General features: G+C 40.3%; 1 protein-coding gene across 6 annotated transcripts; it reads right to left on the bottom strand.

Moving 5' to 3' along the window:
* Positions 1-4,760: 4,760 nt before the first annotated feature.
* On the bottom strand, positions 4,761-16,071 carry GHITM (growth hormone inducible transmembrane protein). Of its 6 annotated transcripts, none has more exons than XM_032694728.1 (9): positions 15,961-16,071; positions 14,390-14,549; positions 12,779-12,878; positions 11,424-11,535; positions 9,948-10,089; positions 8,736-8,844; positions 7,513-7,701; positions 6,778-6,949; positions 4,761-5,968 (listed from the first exon to the last, which is right to left on the bottom strand). In XM_032694728.1, the coding sequence occupies exons 2-9, from the start codon at positions 14,516-14,518 to the stop codon at positions 5,881-5,883; spliced, it is 1,041 nt and encodes a 346-aa protein (XP_032550619.1). In that variant the 5' UTR covers positions 14,519-14,549; positions 15,961-16,071; the 3' UTR covers positions 4,761-5,880. The 6 variants fall into 6 exon arrangements, with proteins under 6 accessions (XP_032550619.1, XP_032550620.1, XP_032550622.1 ...); XM_032694729.1 differs by lacking the exon at positions 15,961-16,071 and adding an exon at positions 15,622-15,920; XM_032694731.1 differs by lacking the exon at positions 15,961-16,071 and adding an exon at positions 15,351-15,370.
* Between the last annotated feature and the right edge of the window lie 6,495 nt (positions 16,072-22,566).

The following is a 22,566-nucleotide window of genomic DNA, read 5'->3' as shown; positions in this document are numbered from 1 at the left end:
CAGTACCACATCTACACTGGATGCACTGTTCAGTGTGTACACATGATGGAAACATTTTCTTCTTGTGGTAGTGCAGTCCTCTCTAGTTCAAGCAAGATGTGATTTAAGAGACTGTTTTTGACAGCTAATCCGCCAGAGCTCACACCTCTCTGATGGAGTGATGAGAGGAGCTGTGTAAACTTCTCGTTATGGAGGCAGATCTGTTCCCACTGTGTGTCACTTCTTCCCCCAGAAGAGGGAAAAAACAGGCACCTAAACAGGGAGGGTTATCCCTCTTGCAATTTACCATGGCTCTAAAAGACTCGTCCTTATTTCACTCAGGACTTCTTTGTTGCTTTTTCTTTCAGAAAGATGATAGAAGAATATGAAGACTGTCAGGTCTTTTATACAAAGTTACTAGTCTGGTTGCCCAATGCTTAGTTCCAGAAAACTTAGTAAGAGGAAACAAGGTGGTAAAATGACAAATGTCTGGGCAGGCATCTCAGTCTTCTTTTTCCTGAATAGATAATATGTTCAATTCAGCTGCAAGCCTCCAAAACAGAAAACACTGTGCAGCTGCCAGCCTCTAGGGCTTTTGGAAAGATTTTGTGATTGATCTGCATATTGATCTCTTTCTTAAAAACATAGATCTCTTTCTTAAAAACAATCTCTGCTGATCTGACAGGAAGTGGTTGCAGGGATAGCAGAGCAATTTTGTCCTGAGTGGGGACAGATGGTGTTACTTGGCCACTGTCACCTTTTCCTGGTTCTTCTATACATTGTGGATATGCTGATCATCTAACACAACCAAAATTGGTTGGTAATATGAAGTCCAGAACTTGAACTAAGGCATTTAGAGGCTAAAGATGTTTGCATTTCTATAATGGTATGAATTTCAACTTCTCTTCTTCCTGCCACCTCCCAGAGAGAGGCATTTGAGGAGAATGTTCCATCCATGATTTAGTGTCAGCTACTTGTGTCAGCTTTCTCTAAATGAAACTGTGATAACTAAAAATCCACTTTCAGACAGTCTTTTTGGTGTTATGATCAGTAGCAAGAAGGGAGAATGTAACACATAACTTATTACAAGATTACTCATTCACATAAAAAACCCCAAACACCACCACTACCTTTCAGTCAAAGCTTAGCTCCTATGTACAAGTTCATAAAAGAAATGCCTCACAGCAGTACTAAAGATTTGTTCAGAACCTTAATGATGTCTGCAAGAACAGACCACATGGTGTCAAAACTGAGTGAAGGAATTAACGACAGCAGGATGTCTATCTGGACCTATTCCTACTCATCATTGGCAAAGGAGAGGTTGTTAGATCTAAAAGTCATCGGTCAGACATGTTAGGCAGTGTGAATGAGACATTTGTGTTTCTAGAGTGTGTCAGTTCCATGTGATGCGCTCAGAAGCTTTCTTGCTTGGTAAAATGAGGTGGGCAAATGCTGGCTTAGGGCCTGATCTGAGAGCTTGTGCCAGGAGGTTACAAGACTTTGCAGCAGCTGCCCTTCCAGTGCCAGATTACAGGTCTGAACAGTATCCTCATGACAGGTTGCCACAGATTGATGTATTGTTTCCTGTGTTGTAAGAATCTGTTTCTACTTCATTATGATGACCAAAGGTCACTGAGATGGCTGAATATTGAAACAGAAATCCAATTCTTACCTAAATACTATGTAGATACATTTAAATGCATTCCTCTTTTTTTGTTTGTTTGTTTTCTAAATGGTCCATTTCAAATTTTGAAATGAACTTACAGCAACCATTTCTAAATTCTGTGTTTGCTATAAACTGAAGTTCAGATCAAAAAGATGCTACACTACTTAGTTATTTTCAAATATTGAAGACGTAAAGAATTGTTCTGCTCTTTAATGACAGCAGGAAAAGGGAGGAAACATCTTTGTCTTTTGAGTCCAATTCAAACTGTATAAAGACACCAGGCTGCGGTGTTACTGTGTTATAGGTGAACTATTATACAGGTTTCAAGAAGATCAAGGCACATTACCTCACAGCTGCCAGCAGCAGCAGAGGTGGCACAAACTGCAAAGCTAATTACACTAAATATTTTCATAAGGTGAGATCTAAATTTCATCTTGCATTCTGCTGTGCAAACTGAAAACATGTACATCAGTCAGATCTAGCCTTCTTACCTATACTAGCTGAATGAAGAACACTTTCTTAGGAAAACATCTGATTTATATGCTTGCTAAAGTCAAAGTAAATGATTAAAATTATGCAGATGGTTATTTAGATCATGATTTAAAGCAGAATTATTTGAAACATCATACAAATCCTCAGAAACTGGCTATAACCAATATTTAGGATCAGATTATAATTTAATTGCAGGCTAAACGTAATGCTTACATCTTTAATGTTCTTTGGCACACATAATAAGGAATTCCTGTAAAAGGTGGGGAATTTTTAGCCAAACTCTGCTTACACAATATTGAGTCATGACTAGACCTGCCAAAATTCCCACAGAATTTTATGATCCTAAGTAGGTGGTGCCAGTTGTTATTTCATATACATATAAGTAACGATACGAAGCTCTGGCTGTAGCAATGGTTTTAGATTTTCATCCTCCATCAAATCAGAGACGTCCTAATTAAGGTAAATTTTAATTTTTGACTTAGGACTTCAAATGTAAAGGAACAACTCAATCTTGTTTTTCTCTTCTTGAAGACCCACATTAGGCATCAGTAGGAAAATACTGTTAGTGCTGTAATCTCATCCACTGAAGTCATAGACTCATAGAATCAGCCAGGTTGGAAAGGCCCTCTGAGATCATTAAGTCTAACCCTTTTTTTTTTGGAAATCCAGTCTGGGTTTCCCCCCATTCTGTACTCCAGCCAAAATCCAGTCTGGGTTTCCCCCCATTCTGTACTCCAGCCAAAATCTAGTCTGGGTTTCCCCTCATTCTGTACTGCAGCCAAAATCCAGTCTGGATTTCCCCCCATTCTGTACTGCAGCCAAAATCCAATCTGGGTTTTCCCCTATTCTGTACTCCAGTCAAAATCCAGTCCGTGTTTTCCCCCATTCCATACTTCAGAGATGTCCAGCCCAGGTTTTCCCCATTCCGTACTCTGGAAAAATCCAGTTCGAATTTTCCCCCATTCCGTACTCCAGCCAAAAACCAGTCCGGGTTTTCCCCCATTCCGTACTCTGGAAAAATCCAGCCCGAGTTTCCTCCGATTCCCCCAAAGCGGCCCCGGGACGCCCCGACAGAGGCACCGCAAGGTGTGAACCCCCCAAGGTGACACCAGAACAGTGTTTTATTTATTGTAACAAACACGGAGGATCACGATGCAATGAATTACTTCCAAAAAATCAGACACAGCCCTTGTAACTACACAAGCATGCGAGGAGTAAATGCAGTACAGCAGCGTGCATCAGGCACTGGTGTCCATCTCACACTGGTGTGAAGCAGCCACGTTACTCTATCAGTTTCAGAATGTAACGGGGATGCAGAAACAGGTGTGATGGCTTTTAAGAGAGCCCTAGAGAAGTGTTCTACAAAGGGTAGACCAGTGAAGCAGTACAGCACAAATTTATTGCTGGGATACCAGACTGTTACTCAGTCTACAGCTCAAAGATGTCGAGGGAGCTGGTTTTGTAAAGATAGTTCCAGATACATGTTTCATTAGCAGCACATACCACCTCAGCATGTTGGCTAAAGGACAAATTAAACAGCAACAAGGAAGTCAAAACTTATTTGTCTTCTAAAAGACCACTATCTATATCCTGAATGAAACAAGTGATCTTACCAAAGGATAGCTGAAGATGAGAGATTTGGAAACTCCCTCCATGGGTTCCTATCACCTGGGATGTTTATGTATTTTATCTCGTGATTATGTGTATCCAAAACATATGGAACTGCCCAGAGACTAGGGAGCAGAACCTGGGACTTTCTCTTGCTTGGAGATCACTAGGCAATAAATTGAAGGACTTCCACAAGCTCTCCATGAACTTCTCCTGAGACACCAGAATGCCCAGTGAGCACAGCTCCTTTTCCCAGAGCTTGGAAGTAGCTGGAGGTTAAAAGTCCTGTTACAGGTGAAGAACTGACTGTGATTCCTCTCAAAGACAAGTGGTAATTATATTCCACACATCCTGGGGAAGTGCTCAGCCAAAGAGTTATTGTACAAAAGCACTGCAGCAGCAATGCTTCCTCTGGCTGCATTTCAGAAAGGACAAACCAGCAATTTTCCACTTGTTCAGAACTCTTCCCAGCTTTGTTTTCAAAATAAAATCTAATCCCAGTGTTCCAAGAATCCTAAATTCCTGGATTAAATTTTATTTGGAGCCTCGAAGTCTTATACCAAACAATGCAGTGCTTAGGTCCCTTAGGTCTAATCTCTTACATATCAGCCTGTGAAAAAAATAAAAATACTATGCAATACGCTATGAAAAACAAATTAATCTTCTGTAAGCAAAAGTTTGATTGGGCTAAGTATAACTCCTAACCTAGTCCAAAAAGAGAGATGAAACAAGTGGTCTTATTCAGCGCTCAGAACTAGTTAACACTTTACTGTTTATTCATATGTCTGATTCTGGACCAAGGTATGATCACAGAATCAAGCCACACCTCTTCAGAAGACATCAGGGAAACATCCCCAAAGAATGCTCACCAGTGAAACTGAAAACCATCTTTGCACATTTTTACATAGAGGAATATACCCTCTCTTACAAAGCAAATTGTAACCATAACAAAACAAAACAAAATCTTAGGGCAGGGGTACTAAAATATTTGTTAACACAGTGAAAGTGAGAATAGTCAACTTGTGAGGCTAGAATTTTATTGTTCATAGGTCAATAGATAAACATAGCATATTTACCAGAAACTGAAAATCTAAGCTGTTGACATTAGGTCGAAACTTTCTTGGCCCAAGAACTCACCTTTTATTCCAGCATATAGAGTTTGTGAAGTATAAATTTCTTACTATTAAATCAATTTCACTATTAGGGAACTTTTCTTTTAGATCAAGTTATACATCCCAATTTGGAGAAGAGGTAAACAGACTAATGCACGCACCAGTATGGTAAATTTAAGATATTGGGGTTTCCAGCATGCCATCCCCAATTCCCTCTTTCTGTGCCAATTGTACAAGGTTCCAAGAGATGAGCATGAAGGACAACCTTCATCTGCAGTACAGAAATACAGTCACCAGAAGGAAGACACAGCTATATTGCCATTCAATGATTTTATAAATCTATAACAAAATAACCTAGCTATTATATCCAGTCAGCATTAAAGCAAGGAATTCTCATGTTTACTCCAGAAAGAGACTGAAGTTCATATGGGACAAACGTTGCATAGTTTTCACATCTTGTCTCCTTTACACTTTTTGGTCACCTACCTGTCAAATCCAACACATTTCTGACAACTGCTTAAACCTTTCTGAAATTTCTGCCCAGGTCAAAGTCATTACTGCATTTAGTGCCATATATATTCATTTTTTCTTAAGATGTCACTGAAATAAAATTATGTAATCTTAACTGAAAATTGATGCATCTAAGCAGCATTTCATGAAGTAGGTTGTGTCCCTACCTGTGTATGGGATACCAGTTCAGGAATTACTTCCTTTACTATGCAGTCACAGTAAAAGAAAGTAAGTTGAACTGCCATCAAACCCATTAAAAAGCAGGTAAGACTGTTTATATATTAAAAATAATTTACTTTCCCAAAATAATGTACAATTAGAAGCAGTTTGCACTATCACAGAGCTGGAAAGTGTTTGAAGAAAAACTATTAAGTCTGAATCACATTGCACTGAAACAATATGCTGAAATGCTTTAAAATTCTCACTTGGAGCAATACTGCTTTAAACCATGAATATTTATTCAGTATGTGCACTCGGTACGCTGCCAAGACAGTTGTAGAGAAGAGTCTCAGTTTACTTTTTCCTGACACCTCCACCACCTGCAAGCATGGTGGCCACCCGAATAAAGATGTTCAGTGTATCGGTGTAGATACCCATGCACCTAGGAAACAAGAAATCAAAGTTAATATTGTTGAACAGAAATAGTATTATTTGGCATTTCACACCATTATATTTCATTTAAAAAGCCTTCGTGAAGCATCTGTAACAAAACCCAACTATGATTGTCCTCAATGCTTGATATGTCAAAAAACACCCCTGCTTTTGCTCTACCACCTCTGCCAGCAAGAACTATTTACAGAAGTCCTAACAGACAGTATATTGTTCTCCTACAGGAGTATATTGTACTTTGATCTGCTTATCTTCTACTTTAATTAGAAGAAAACAGAACCAAGGAGGTAAAGAATTCACCTAATATCAGACAGACATTTACAAAGAAGTTACATGTTACAAAGAAGAACATTTGTTCTTTACTGAGTCAATTAATGCTTTCTTCCCTATCACACCGTTGCAGCTTTTTTATTTAGTGACAAAGACTATTACGTATTTAATGCCTATAGAAAGGTTAACATTTTTTGTATCAGCTAATACTGACAGATATTTTCAGAAAGCAGCTATAAATTCTCTCAGCAATGCTTTAGAAAACAAAAATACTTTTCAGAATGTACTGCTGGAGGCATGTGACATCACACATTCAATACTGTTTCTCACAATTCAGACAGATGCTTTCATCAGCTTTAACTTCACTATCTGTCTTCTCATTGTTATTTTTAAAACCTGTGATCTTTCACGCTTAACAGCAACACACTTGAACAATAAACAAAAGGCTATTTTTACAGTATACTTCAATACAGCTTGGGGCAAATTCTTACACAGACACCGAGATCAGCTTTGCTAACACAGAACACTTACGCATTGATTGGGTCGTATTTGGTTACTCCGTAATAGGGAAGAGTTTCTGCACGCTTGACAACAAGCTGTGTATCATAGAGCAGGAACATGCCAAAGAGCACCAACCCACCATAAACGGCTACGGAATACAAGCCGGCACCAAAAGCAGAAGTAGGAGGCAAGAACATGGATCCTGGAGAGGAATGTACAGTAGTGTCAAAGGAAACTGTGTATCTACTACTTTCAGTTAGGTCAAACTTCAGTTACTGTAACGCACACGTTTTTCAGCAAGTATTCAATTCTTGATTTGTGGTGCAGTTTTGATACCAAGAGCTTTAATATACACACTGAAGATGTCACATATACAACCAGGAATTTTGAACACCCTAGGGAACTGTGTATTTTTCTCATGATAAAGTACTTCTCTCCCTATGACTACAATAATGCCTAGAACACAAAGAAGAACAAGGGGATTGAGAACTAAGATCACATTTACTGTCTTCCCCGCTCACCGGCAGTAACTAAAAATATAAGCCACCACTAGTGGGTGTTTGTCAGACTAACATTTCCCAGAACTGTACATTCACGTTTGTTTTCAAGAACAAATATAACAGTAGTTTCTGCTGTGCTAGAGTTGCCAGGGCTATATAAGGCGAATCTTAACTGGACAGACCAGCCTGCAACTCAATGTGAGCTGCACCTTAGTAGCTTAAGTTTATAACCTACTTTATATGACAGTATTAAAACAGTATTTACCAATGGAAGAGGCAAGAACAAAGCCTAAGCCTAGGCCAAGTGGTCCTCCCATGTTCAGGAATTTTTCACTTGGAGCACACATGGCCACAGTTGAGAGCCCTCCGACGATTCCAGCGGTGTACCAGGCAGCTCTGACCAGCAAGGGACCACCCAGGAAGGCCAGAGGAGCCACCACCGCCCCCATGACACCTACCCAAAGCAAAACAAAACACATGTAAGGTTTGGAACACCACATCTCAAAACAATTGATTTTTTTCTCCCTCCATTCAGATGGCAAGGCTCAGCCTAATCCACTCACACAACAAAATATCAATGTACTTGACTGTGCGCTTATCTAGAAGGGAGCACAACAAATTAGCAACCTTAAATTCCATGACCTGCTTTTATCTAGCTCTGGAGAGTACTTCAGGGAGCTGGTCTTTGGAAAAAAGACTAACAAAAGTCAACATACTGATCGGTTCAAAACAGAGCTGGTAAGAGATACTTGGCATGGACTAATCAACTACATAACAGCATTAGGAACATGTGACACTGAAAAGCAGCACAGATGTCTGGTACAATTATCAGTTAGGCAAATAAGTCAGATTTTTTGCTAGTCTTGTATGAAACTTATCTAGTTAATTATTATCATATTAGGTTGTTTAACATAATAACAATCGCTACAACATAACTTCTTCTTGGCAGAGAAGCTCTGGAGACGCAAATATGATTCTAATGTCCAGCATCCATGTGGCTTTGCTGAACCATAAAATATTTCTGTCAAAACAGTTTTGAAAAATGATAGCCACTGTTACTTGAAGTAGGTATTCTTAGTGAGAAACTGATCTGTACTCACAGCTTAAATACCTGATGGACACATACCTCAGTAGTAAACTAATACTGAAATGGTTAGCATAGGCAAGAGTGCTTACAGAAGCTATAGTGTCAGAAAACAGTCACACAATCAAAGAGCTACAAAACCAGTTAGTTCTATCCCATATGCCATATACATATCTCAAGTTTAACTTGAGCCTGACTTCTTCTAGAAGATTATGAAAAACACTAAAGTTCTGTTAAGGACACTTAGGAATTCTTCCCTGACATTCAGGAGTTCTCAATGGTCTCTGAAAAACCTTAACTCTCCTACAGCAATATATAAAATCTGACTTTAAAGTTTTGTTAAAGTAAGAATCTGGTCACACTGAAGCACAGACATCTTTACAATAAACATTAAAATCACAAACCTGAATGCAACATCCAAGCTGCATGTTTAGCTATTGGACTGTCTTGATAGGATATAGACCTGACCAACATTCCAGCACCAATCATAGCTGCAAAAGTTGCACCAATTGCCTGTAGAAACAGAATTACAGAGCTCAAGTTAGCATTAGGACATATGGTCTCTGTTCTAACCTCCTAGTTTAAAAGTCAATAGTGTAATTCTAGTGAAACCAGATACCTAATTCCTAAGGAGTGTTCGTCAGTTTTACTCCTGTAAAGTTGCAGTCAAATCTTTGTAGATCTTAGTTTACAGTCATTTTCATTTTATTTTTACTCAGTCTTCTAAGAATACATGTTTATGGGTTAAGTTGGCAACAATCTCAGCTGTGTAAGTAACAGAAAGAAAACACATGGTCCTGTCCCTTACTCTCATTCTCATTAAGGTACCTGAAATGTATTAGCCTTACTTTTTTTCTTGTACATTTCTCCACCAAAGCCAATACTCAGTTCACATTTTTTGCTACGAATGACTTTTTAACCTCACTACCTCCTCCTATTGATGATTCCATGCAGAATCATCCAGCACCTCCCAGACTGGTCAGAAATGTACAACTTTGGTTTATCACCAAGGATGCATTATTTAATTAATCTCCTTAAGTTATGTAGGTGTTGGCATTTAACTATTATCGTTTCTCTCCACTTAACACACTGAATATGCACTAAGTAAACAGATTTTGTGAGTGTTTTGCCTGGATGGTTTGCCCACCAGTATTGGTTCAGCGTTGGCAAACAGGAGACAGCTTTCAAAGAGCTATACAGGACAGTACAGGGAGGTGTAAGAATGCAGAGAGACCTGCATTTCCATTTCCAGACAGCAACAGAAACAGTTTCAGGAGCCTCAGGTAGCTATTTATAAGAGGTTCTTACTTACAGCTGGTAAGGATGACACAGCATTTTTTTTGCTCATGTAGTTTGTCTTTGACAAAGTATCAAAGTAGTATAGAAAGTCCACATCAGTATGTAATTAGAGTCACCAAATCTTAAATCACAAAATATCATTAGGATACCTGAAGGGTCTTTATGGATAAAGACATGAATGTAAGAGAAGTTTTGCCTTACTTTTCACCAATTAGTTTACGTATCTTTTTTTCTTTTTTTTTTTTTTTTTTAATATCAACCATCACATTTGGGGGCGTTTCTCAGTAAATACTTTCATTTTTATAACATGAACTTACCAGCCAGGAGCCCCGTGTCATAAGGCTCATGAGTGCTGGAGTTCTGCTCACTGCCACAGCAGACAGTGCTGTCAGGCCAACGCTTCCCGCAAAGTACATGTACGTGGACTGAATTCTCTGCTTCACATAGTCTGGCCAAATACTGAAAAATAAGCAGTCATATAGTGCAGTTACCAGTTTCCAAATGGAGAACAACTAAAAACACAATCAAGCTGTTAAATATATTCATAGCTATGGGTGTAAGGGAGGTTTCATAACAGTGATGTGGTCTAGCAACTTCTGCCAGGAGTTTACTTTGCAAGGGGGGCTGAACCTTTCAATCTTGATGGTACAGTCTAATGTAACTCTGCAGAAACACAAATACAAATAATTACAAGTTACAAATAATGCTAACTATAATTCAATTCTAAGGAGGAAGCATACAGGGGAAACTGAATAATGAATGCTTTTAACTACAGAAAAATAGAGAATGGTGCATATAACAAACTGGTTCCAGGAAAAAGGCCTATGGAATGTGTACTGGGTACACACCAGTGAGCACATTTCCTCCTGAGCAGCTCACAAATTGCTGAGTCACAGTGCACATGACTATCTGACACCACAAGACAAAGGTCATTTTGAGAGCTCTAACAATAGTAACAGACCTAGACATGAATGAGTTTCTGCACTATCATCGGCTCACAGCATGGACAGAAAACTTTCCCTGATAATACTAAACTTAAACATAGTGCACACATTTTCTCCCATTTTACTCTTTTGACCCATTACTTCAAAAATGGGTCAAAATGGAGAAAAAATCCCAGACACAGCTTACATATGAAAAGCCTCTCACAGGTACAACCAGCAAGCATTCAGTATAAATGCAGATAGCTGCTTCCAAGTACAATTGCAAAGCAAAGCAAAATGTCTCCAGCACACACTTCTCCCCAGCCCATGCTTATCACTAACCATCTTTTAAGTCTGACTGCACAGTTTTGCCATCAGTCAGGTTTTGGTTGATCAAAAAGCAATACACCAAAGTTTTAAGCAAAGCATTTATTAGAGCAAGGCTTATGGTAAGACCCTGTGTTTAGTGGAGACTCTCTTTCCAACAGCTGTATTAAAGTTTAATGAACAGTCTCACAGGAACACCACGCAAAGTGGTCTTAGCAATATGTTTTTTAGAAGGCCACCCTTCTAAAATTATCTGGGGCAAATCTCATAAGACAAGTTTATATACTCTTCACAAATAAATTTCAGATTTAGCAAAACAAAGGAACTCAGATCAATATCCATTTAAGCATACTGGATAATTAAATAATTCTAGTTTTGCTTTCAGTTTTATGCTTTAAAAACCTGCAGAGACAGAGGCGAGAGTTTGCTGTTCAGAGCTTAAAAAAAGTGTAAGCTGTGTGCACACTGGGTGAGCTGATACGAAGGGGACGGAGATTTGCTTAATGCACTCTTTAATTAAAAAAGTAAAGCCATCTTACTTACGCAGCCCTTTCAATAGCTCCAATCTCACTGGACATGCCCAATCCATAGTAACAGAGGGCCCCCAGGCCAACAGCAGCCCCTCCAGCAACAATAATTTTCCCCAGGCGATCAGCTGTATAAAGGAATAGAAACCCCACACTCTCATGAATGCTTTTTCTTGGATAGTTAACAACATCCTCACATGAGTTTTGCTGTATCTGCAATAGCTGATCTGTGCTAATCTTCCTTCTTAAAGCCCACTTAACTTCAGGGCAGTGCATCACCAGTTCTCAATAAGCTACATGGGAAGAACTTAAGATTCACCCCACAAACACAATACAGCTTCACAGCAAAAGAGTAAGAAGAGTCCAGCTCATAGTGTGCCAGGTTTACTGACCTTCATTACAGTGACAGGATTTTCAACACAAAACCAGTTAACAGAGTCTCTAATGGAAGAGTTCAACTGTCAGCTGATTTTGTATATGATTTCACTATTCAATTTGCTAAAAAACAGTACAAAAACTAGATATTGGGTCCTTTCCTCTTATTCACCTGCCCTTAATGCTTGCTCCTTCAAGGGCTTTTTGGTAGCAATTATATCCACACCAGTCTGAAAAGGGATTTCCAAAGCTCACGGGTAACACCACCACTTGATTTACCATTGCTTTCTGCTGCCTGATTTGTGCCACCTATCAACTACTGCTACAAGTGTAAGCCTCAGTCATAAACATTGTTATAACTGAAGAACAATTGTGACTAAATACCTTCAGTTGTGTAACTCTAAGACTACAATTTTACCTAATGTGTTATAGTCAAGACACTATCCAGCCAATATACATATTCTATTTGCCAATTCAATGCAATAAATTAGACATTTACAAGTCTGTTCTGCTGAACACTAAGTAAAAACCCCTTTGTAAGCCACAGAAATTATGAACACTTAGATATACCAGCAAGCATAGTAAGCCAAGGTCTTAGACAACTGTAACACCAAAAACACTTTTTTGCAAACTGTACACACTGCAAATTTTTTCCTGTAAACAGTACAGAGTAGAGGCAGCAAAGCAACTTTAGTTTATTTTTTGATATCTGCAAACCAAATCTCCATTAAGAGACAATAATTTCTGACTTACTACTTGTCAAAAGCAGCTTAAAGACAAGGAATTTCTCTATACTGTGACACATTTGCAGCTTTAAACTGCAAGAAGGAAAGACAAGCAGAGAAACTGTCTCCAGTTGTTTGAAGAGCACTAAGCCAACTTATGTAAGAAACAATATTCTCAGTCTCTTTAACAGTTTGAAAAAAACATATTCCTTTGAGGAATTTTTTAGCTGAGGTACAAAGATACTGAGTATTTAAAGCAGAACTACTCTACCTTTAAGTGCAGTTTCTGCAGATGGTTCAAATGCTGCTTCTTTGACTTCTTGGCCAAGTTTTCCTCGCCTTACACCTGTTCTTACTCTGGTGGCATAACACTGTTAGATTTGGAAATAGCATAAAAAAAGATGTTATGAAATAAAATACAAGACATTCTTATCAACTTACTTGTTACACTTGGAATTGTTACATACTCTGTGCTTACCTCCCAAACATATGATGCAACTGTGTTCAAGAAAAACAACTGAACATTAAAGTTTAGAAACCTTTGTGAGAAACATCCACACGCTCTACAATTAGAGAACCAAGGCAGTGAATTTCAGAAGCTGAAGTTCTCAGACTGCATTTCATCTACTCTTGTCCCACCATACTAAACACTGCCACATGCCTTTTTTTCAAATGTAAAAACATAATCTTTACTTCATTATTTTGTAAAAAATATTTTGCTTCCTACATTAAAATACTATTCATGTAAACAATTTAACGTAAAAAATATTCTAGCACAATATTTATACTTTACAGACATTAAATTTGGAAAAGCAACCTGAATTCTTCGCTTCAATTCTAACCTTGATTTAGAGAACAAGCCTTGAATCAAGGCCTATAAACTCAAGATTTTAAAGGCTGACAAGCTCCAAATAACTATAGTATGCTACTCAATGTTTTAGTTAGTTGCAAAAGCAACACAGAATAAACTTACATTTAAGTTCAAGAACAACTTTTGAAGTTTTCTTACCATTTTTTCCAGGTAATTTTAAATTAAACTTGCACCTGAGCCGCCAAGGACTCACTCAAAGCTGTGAGTTTAACACTAAAACTCAAGATCTAAAGCATTGCCATCAGAGCCCTACAAGTCAGGACCTTTACCATAGCCCCTCAGTTTTGGTGTGTTTAGCAGCTAACAAAAGCCTGCCCAACGTTCAAAAACTCGCACATACACAAACAAACCCAACACATCTACAAACCTGGAATGCTTAAGAGGAAAACACAAAGAAGTGAAGAATTTGCCACTGGCTCTTTCACCACAGAGGTGACAGAAGAGCAACATCCTCTTACAGTTGCCTTCTGCCTGGCTAGAAAGCATGTCTGCAACATCTCTCCATGAAGAATAAACAGTGTCTCAGTATAATGACAAGTTTCTAAAGTTGCTGGTTAGATCTGTGATTGTCCTGCCATAGCTCAGATAACCTGGGCTACAGCCCTAAACACATGTTGGGACTAAAATAATTAAAATGAAAGTTTTTACTTTAATGTTATATTTAAGACTGTAACTTGGAAACAGAGAGACAGGACAAGAATTTCTGTTCCTCCCATTTTACACAGTAAGGCCTATCCATCTCTGTCTCCTTTAAGTTATTTTCCCCATTAATTCCAAGAGAAAAATAAGTAATTGGAACAGAGGATATCAGTTCAAATGCTTTAAAAACCCTGTGGTTTAAAAACCCTGAGCAATATTCTTTCTTCAGTAAATTAGAGCAGGCACCTCAAACAAGCAGAAGACTTTTGATCGTTCAAAGCAGGTACCCCATGCAAAGTGATTCTTTTGGCAACACACTCAACTCTTTAAAATACCTGCTGTTGGGACCATCAGAAAGAGGATTTACATTACCTGGTTAGGCTGCCACAGCCTGTATGCTTTTACATTGGAGTTCCTCAAGGCTGGGGAAGCCTGAGTGATAGCAGGGCGGATAGTCTGGCATGACAGTGCCCTCAGGCACACCAGCCTTGCAGCCAGCATGGTTGCTCAGATAACTTGACACACTGTGTTCCTGCAAATACACAAGAAAATATATTTTACTATTTTCTTACAAGGTTTTCAGATGAGACACACTTACTACTCTCAACCACAATAAAAGTGGTAAAGAAAATAAAAAATAAAACAACAACAAAAAATCTCTAAATGAAAAAAAGCGCCTACATTCAAACCAGTATTATTACTATAACTACTGTAATAAGACATAGAACCTTCTTAAATGCAGTTTAACTCTGTTTCACTTGTATTTATCTCCCATTTCCATCAGAGACTTCTCTCACAGTTTACTAAAAAACAGAGAACATACTACTTTTCACGCCATAAAATAAATCCCTTTACGTATTTACATTTGAGTTACCCTGGCAACCAACCTCCACTTTTGAGACATAATGCTGCATGAGTACTCTGCCCTCCACATAAATGCTCAAAAAGCTGCCCCAAACTTACTTAAACTTCAGCTAAGTCTAAAGACAAATGAGTAAACAGCACAACATACGTAGTGGAAAAAAGTTTTAAGAGAAGCTTTAAGCTAGCCTTTAAAGAATTAGTTGGTTTTGTGGGCACAGCACTCAGTCAAGGTCACAGCCCAGAACACAGGTTCAGGTCATACTGAGCAGTCCTGACCAGAAAACAGGGACGCCGCTCCTGGCCAGACTGACAGACACAGCCCCTGTGTTCCGCAGGCAGTGTGAAAACTACCCCCTCACTGCCACAAACGGTGCAAGTTATACAACCCCTCCTCTTAATTATGAATACGCACAACTTCTGATATCACAGGACACCCCAACTAGCAGTACCTTTTTCTCAAAGGTCGCACCTTACGTGTGCAGCGTCCAGTATGGTCTAAGAGTATCCTAAATAAAGATAACCTTAATAAACACGAGTGAGAACAAGCACGCACAGCACCGGACCGCTGACATTAACCACAGAGACGCGACAGTGAGAAATTAATCCTGCTGCTAGAAAGCTACTTTGCTCTGAAGCAGAGCTATGAAATCCTGCTTCCATAACGGGAAGTACTTTACGAGCCACATCCCGACCTGTCCCAGTGCACCCAGACCGGGACGACAAGGCCTGCACAAACTCACAGTGCCAACTCCGGGATCTTGGCCTTTTTTCCCCTGGAAACTGAAACTTGGAGCAAGACAACCTCAAGCGCTTTACAAAGAGCAAGAGAGCTAAAACCAGAATAAATCTCCATGGAATTCCCGCGTATTAACTGGCCATAACCGGCACTAACGTAACGCAGCGCTGCGCAGTCACCGCCGCACCTCAAACCCCTCCCGGGCCCGGCGGGGCGGCGCCCGTGTCCGCCTCAGCCTGGGTGGGCCGCGGACCCTCGCTCGTTTTCGGCCCTGCCTCTCCTCCCCACACCCCCGTCCCGTCCCGTCCCGTCCCGTCCCCTCCCGTCCCCTCCCGTCCCGTACCTGCCCCGCCGCCTCCTGCGCGCCCGCCCCGCTCCGGCCCCGCACGGCCCCAGCCCCTCGGCAGCGGAACTGACGCCAGCCCGCCCCTAGCGCTCCCCGTCCGGATTGGCTCGCCCGACCCACGTGACCTCGGAGCCCGCAGGTGTCATTGGCTGGAGGGGGCGGGGGAGGTGCCGCGCGGCGGCCATCTTTGAGGCGGGCGGGGAAGGTTCTGGAAGCGCGCGGGCGGGGCCGGCGCTGCCGAGGGGCGGCCGGGCCAGTAGGGGGCGCGCGGCCGCGCGGCCGCGCTGGCCGGGTGTGACGGGAGTGCAGGGTCGTGTGAATGTTGTACGGAGATATTAACGGGATACGGATATGTGGATATATGGATGTTATACCAGTGTGACCTTTAAGTGCCAGCCCGCCCACCTCACGGCCCCCGTGTCACCTCTGCCGCTCGCTGCCCGTGAATTTAAGTCTTGCCCTTCTCAGGGTGTCACAAAGTTAAGGACCTTTGCACTCCCTTCCCTTATGACTCAGCAGTCTAGCATGAATAAGGAGATAAATCTCCCCCTTTGTTAACCTCTTTGGAGTTACACCTCTCTTGCATGTGGATTATATTACATGCTTTAAGGTGCTCACATGCCAGATAAGCATAAAATACAATATTGTGTGCATAAATTACAGAAGCGGGTGCTGCCAGCCCTAATCCCAGCCTTGCAAGGGCAGTCCAGAGCCCTTGCAGGGGCTAAACATTCCCCTTTTGGGCTAAACTATTTCTCTTCTGGCAGCTTCTTTCCAGCATCACTCTATTTGGAGCTCTGAGATATTTTCCGAGTGTAACCCTAATGATAAACTGAGCCCTAGGAAAAGCAGAGTAGCACTTCCCTGGACTATCAATTCCTCTGGGAAGTTTTCTCTCTGAAGTTCTTGCAGTCCTTTGGCAGCTCAACTCCAACTGGACCTCTGGCTTTTACTCTCCACCAGAACTGACCCTAAACCAAAGGCTTGTGACATGGCTCAGTCCAGACCCTTACTATTACCAGAAGAACTCTTTCAGCAGCCTTATTTCTCCTTTGCCAGCCCCATCCCAGCTGCATATCAGCATTTCTTGTTCTCTCAGTGCTAGAGCTAATCCTAACTCTAGTATAAGCTATGAGCCAGGCACTACTGAGACACTCAGTATTCTTCAGAGAACTCTGGCAAACTGTGTTTGCTTTGGGAGCCCCTTTCCAGCCCCATTACAGCTACAGCTCTGTAGTTTCTTTCAGCCTTAACACTACATATGGGCATGGTTCTTCACAGCCAAGTAAAACACATTGTGAGAGTCTTGAGCAGGATCAAAGACAAAATATACATATTAAAAAAAAAGTGTTGAATATAGAATTAAGTCCAGAAATAGAGTTACAGACACGCTTTTGAGAATTGTGACATTAGCCCCTCTATATCTTGGAGACCCCTTGCTTAAATTATAAGAAAGGAAATACAGTGAACTGCTAGTTTGCAGAATGGAAGTCAGATAAGGGAGATCACATGTGGGAGGGGTCTTAAAATGCACCAGCACATATGATCTTGAAGAAGAATTTGAATTAGAAGAATGAAGAAGAAGCAGACATGATAGAAGGGTGGAAATTCCATCAAAGGGGGCCAAGTCTAATGGGATTTGGGGTCTGATTCTTACTTTGATGCTTGTTTGCTTTCTGTTGGAATAAATGAAAATCCAGAGCTTTCTCCTACAATGTAAGAAAAAAATGTCAGTTTCAGGCCACAGATATGTTGTTTATTTAGAGACTTGTAGTGCTTATTTCAGAGTTTGTAACACTCTCTAATTGTTAGGTACTAAAGGATTCATTAGAATAATTAATATTTAAATTTGTAATTCAGTTATTAATAGTAATAATTTATGCAAGGAATCAAACATCTCTTTTACTACAGCATATAATCATGTAAAGAACTCTCCTGGGACTTTCAAGTAAGATACTCAATCCAGCTTTTTCCCAACTGTTTCTTAAATACATAGTTTTGTCAGAGGCAACCCAAATCTACATAGACCCCACCCTGCAGCAAACTCAGATGTTGAAGCTTTCTCACAAAAACTTGCCTGTTAGCAGATAACTCCTTTTCTACGAGATGGCCAACACTGGAAATGCTCCAGCAAGCAAAATCCATGTGTGAGCGGGTAAACAGTGGCCTCTTATGTCCTAAAGAGTTTTTCAGTTGAAAGCAGCAGGTTGGATCCTCTCTGCTGGCACCACTGTACCTGACTTTCTCTCGGGCAGGAAGGCAGCAGCTTCAGTCCCTGTGCCACCTGGGTCTGCTGCAGAGCTGCAAAGCAGCTGGCTGGGCTTTTGCAGTAGTTGGAGCTCATGCTGACAAAAGCAGGGATAACAGCATGACAGAGGCTCGTTGGTGAGACAGCAGCCAAATGCACACATAAAAATTGGCTTTTTAGCTCCAATGTGCTGTTCCTTCATGGGATTGTCTTCAAGTGCACTGTGCATCCACCACCTGGGTCTGGGTCCAGTGCTGTTTAGCATCGTTGTTAATGACCTGGATGATGGGGCAGAGCGTGCCCTCAGGTTTGCAGGGGATACAACACTCCGAGGGGAGGGTGCTACACCAGATGGTTGTGCTGCCATCCAGAGGGATGTAGATTGGCATGAGAATTGGGCAAACAGGAATGTCATGCCATGCAGCAAAAGGAAGTGCAAAGCCCTGCACCTGGGGAGGAACAGCCCCATCCACCAGCACAGGTTGGGGCTGTCCAGCTGGAAAGCAGAAAGGTATGGACATACTGGAGAGAGTCCAGTAAAGGGCCACAGACGTGATTAAGTAGCAAGGACAGGCTGAGAGAGGTGGGACTGCTTTATCTGAAGAAGAGAGAGCTTAGAGGACCTTATCAATGTGTATAAATTCCCGATGGCAGGGAGTAGAGGAGAAGGAGGCAGACTCTTCTCAGTGATTTCCAGTGACAGGACAAGAGACAATGGACATAAACTGAAGTACAAGACATTTTGTTTAAACATAAGAATTTTTTAGTGATTTTTTTTTTTTTTTTTTTACTATAAGAGTGATCGATCAGTGGAATGGGTTGCTCAGAGCATTATGGAGTCTCCGTCTGTGGAGATTTTCAAAAGGTGAATATAGTCATAGTCCTAAGCAACCTGCTTGTGCAGGAAGGTTGGCCAAAATGATCTCCAGATGCTCCTGCCAACCACAGCTATTCTATGAGTCTATGAAGTATTACTATAATGATGATTCCTGAATAAACTGAAGCACTTATTTTTTTAAGACTGATATGCACCAATTAGAGGTGTCTGGAAAACAGCAAACATTATCTCCAGGTAATATGTGAAAAAAAAGTTATTTTTAAAGAAACAAAAATACAAAAAGCCCTCCACAAGAATACTGTTTTTTTGAAAATCAGTAAACACTTCTTCAGTAATCAAAAATATAAACAGGAAAACTTGTACTGACATAAAAATTTGTTTTTTCTTTTTTTTTTTTTCCAGTAGGCCATGTTTTCAACAACATGTTTTGTGTTTGTTGGAAATCTTACATGTTTCAAGGCAGGATCAATTACAGTTTGATGTTAAAGGGTTAATGTCTAACTAGAAATTCTGCAAGATCTGAAAATACCATTGTGAAGGAACTTGAGTATCCTGAAGGAATATGTGAAGTTGGCATGGCAGGCAATGGGGCAGGCTCCAAGCCCTGCCACTCTGTCAGGCAGGAGCCAGGTGAGGAGCAGCCCTTCACCTGCTTCCTAGCCCTGCTAGTTCCCAGCAGTGAAACTTCCCATAAATGGCTGATGCCAGGGCTTAAGGGATGGTGTTCTCCAGCTGCCATGCCTAAGGGGAAAGCTGATCTGACTGCCTGACTCCCAAAAGACTACTCCAAGCTCTGCTCCTCAGGTCTTGTATGAGAAACATCATGTATTTTCAAAAAATAAAGTCATCCTGTTCTTAGAAATAAATGGTTTCTGAAGGGATTTTGTTGCCTTGCCATGAAAGTGAGGATCACAAGCAATGCAGTCATCTTTCAGGAGACACCACATGATGTACTTTCAACCATGCACTCTGCCTTGCCAGCCACTTGAAATGGGAGAGCAAGAAAACTCTTATATATAGCTCTCTGATATCCTGGAAAGCCACAGGAGCCACAAGCCCATTATTGTGTTAATAAATAGGGTCAGTGTCAATCTGGAAGCTTAAGCTTTTAACTCGGCAGCTCTGACACCCTCCTGCAATTAAAAAAACATCTCGGTTGTTCACATGGCCTTGCTCATCAGCAGGAAATAAATAAATCTGTGGTTAGCACCATTTCTCCTTAGGTAAGCTTTACCATTGAAGTTTTTCAAGTTAGAGCTGAAGAAAAATATTTTGAAGGTTTTCTGGCTGTGCTGACTCTTGCACTTCACATATCTCTCCCAGCAGATTACAGGGGACTTCTGGAGTTAATCTGTTCCTGCTATTCATGTGACAAATGCATATTCATTAAGCATCATGTTCTTACTTTAGATTAGATATCATTAAACACTGCAGTGTAGAGGGAATTCGGGGAGATAGTGTTGATGTCTTTCTCAAACCCTGGCAAGAAAAAAATGCCATTAAACAGAGTATTACTTTACCGTGAAGAATAAAGTGTTTGGCTGTAACTCCTCCTATGCAGGAGTTTGTGCAACAAGAGCAGGCTGGGATGTGCCAAAAGTGAAGCATTGTCCATATTTTCTACAGGTGTGGGAATTTTTGGGGTCTTAGTTTATTCAGCCAGATCTCAAGACATTTCAAATAGCTGCTTCATTTCAGTGATACTGAACTGTGCTGACTCTGAGGTCAGTGTCTTCCCCCCTTGGCACCTTGTGAGTTTTAAAAAGCATTGCACTGAAACTTTTACTGCACCCTGTATATTTTGAGGACTTGCATATATATTTAATTAAGCAAAAGTATCTTCAGTCTGGAATTGGAGGAAAATTTTGTGTGTGTTTGTGAAGAAATTCCCTATACACTGTAATAACAAGCACCAGCTATAAGGAATTTCACATGTTTTATCTCTCTTGCTAAAATAAAATGAATCCATGATGGCAGGCACTTCTGGTGTAAAATAGTGTCTTCTGGGCTATTTAAGGGATGGATGGAATTTTTTTTTGTGTTAAAAATGGTGTTTTGAGCACAGCAAAAATAGCCAATAGTTACCATAGATATTTTTAAAATTAATTTATATATACATTTGTTTTAAAAAATCACTTAAGAATAGAAAACAAACAATATATCTGTCTGCAACCTCTGAAACAGCCTGAAAAATAAAACAATGCACTTGAAAGAACAAAAATAGAAACTATTTTAAATGTGTGTTTTCATACTGCTGGAGGTGTTCTGCTGTTGTCAGTACTTTTCATGACTAGCAGTGCTCTGAGTACACATACAAGTTTGCTCTGCAAGTATTTTGCAAACTTTAAACTTACTATGGAAAAAGGCTTTCAGGTAGAATTTATGGGAATATGCATGTCACAAAGTAGCTTTATGAGAGAAACAGATTCTGTTGGCATTTTCTTCAGACAGTACAATGTTTTCCTTTTTTGGCATACTAGAGAAAGGAGCATCATATCAAACTGTGTTGATAAGGAAGCTGATGCTCTTCAAAGCCCTAAAGGTGAAAAGAGTCTGAACAGTCAGTTCTACTGAAAAATTCCTGTGTCCAGTTTTTTGATAATTCATATTTAGGCCATATTTTTTGAAATCACTTTGTTTTTCTATTTTCTGAGCAGATACATCATCCAGATCGTAATAACATTTTTTGTAGGTTTGATTCTCTGTGACCATGTCAATAATCCTGATGAATTTGTGTCTCTAATCTGCATCTGCTTCCTTAGGGAAGAGGCTACCTTTGCCTTATTGGCAGTACTCCCTTGTTTGTCCTAGCACTGCCATTTCCTCTTACTTACACTGGGTCTTTTCATGGCCTTTTGCCACCAAGTGCCCACCACACTTTACTCACCACTTGCAACATTCCCCCAGGCTTCCACTTGGTCACAATTCCAACACTCTTTTGTCTGCTTCCAAACCTGCTATGCTTTATCCTTGCTTTCTTCTTCATCAGTCCCGTCCCTCTTCTGTTCCCTCTCCCATACCAGCTGCAAAATGTGGGATTCATTCTGGCCTTGACAGTCTGTGGCTATTTAAACAAATGTTTTTTGCCCTGTCAAATGTTAATGCTAAACTTTATCAACTACTAAAATAAACTTCCAAAATCAAATGCTCGATATCAAGACTTACCTTTTCCATTAATTAGATATTTTGCATCTCATTTGGAAAATGGAGGCTACAGCATTCATTTCTATTCCCAGATTTAAACAAGGTTAAAATACATGAAAGTATATAAACTTGGATGTCAAATCCTCAGTTCAGTAAATTGCTCAAGCTTGTGAGTAACTGTGGAATAGCACTCTAATGTAGTTAACCTAAAGTATATGCTCAAAACTTATTTCTTTAGTTACTTGGGAGAAGTACTTTGGTTACTCAAGTGCTCAGAGATAAATGAAGATGAGTGCTATGGTGAACAAGGACCTGACATTGTTTGGTTATAAATGAATACAGAAGATGGAACATTTTGTTCACTCCAGATTCT

Source organism: Chiroxiphia lanceolata, chromosome 8, assembly GCF_009829145.1.
Source record: "Chiroxiphia lanceolata isolate bChiLan1 chromosome 8, bChiLan1.pri, whole genome shotgun sequence".
Lineage (NCBI taxonomy): Eukaryota > Metazoa > Chordata > Aves > Passeriformes > Pipridae > Chiroxiphia > Chiroxiphia lanceolata.
Note: the sequence above shows the minus strand (reverse complement) of the source record. Positions and strands in the feature narration are given on the sequence as shown.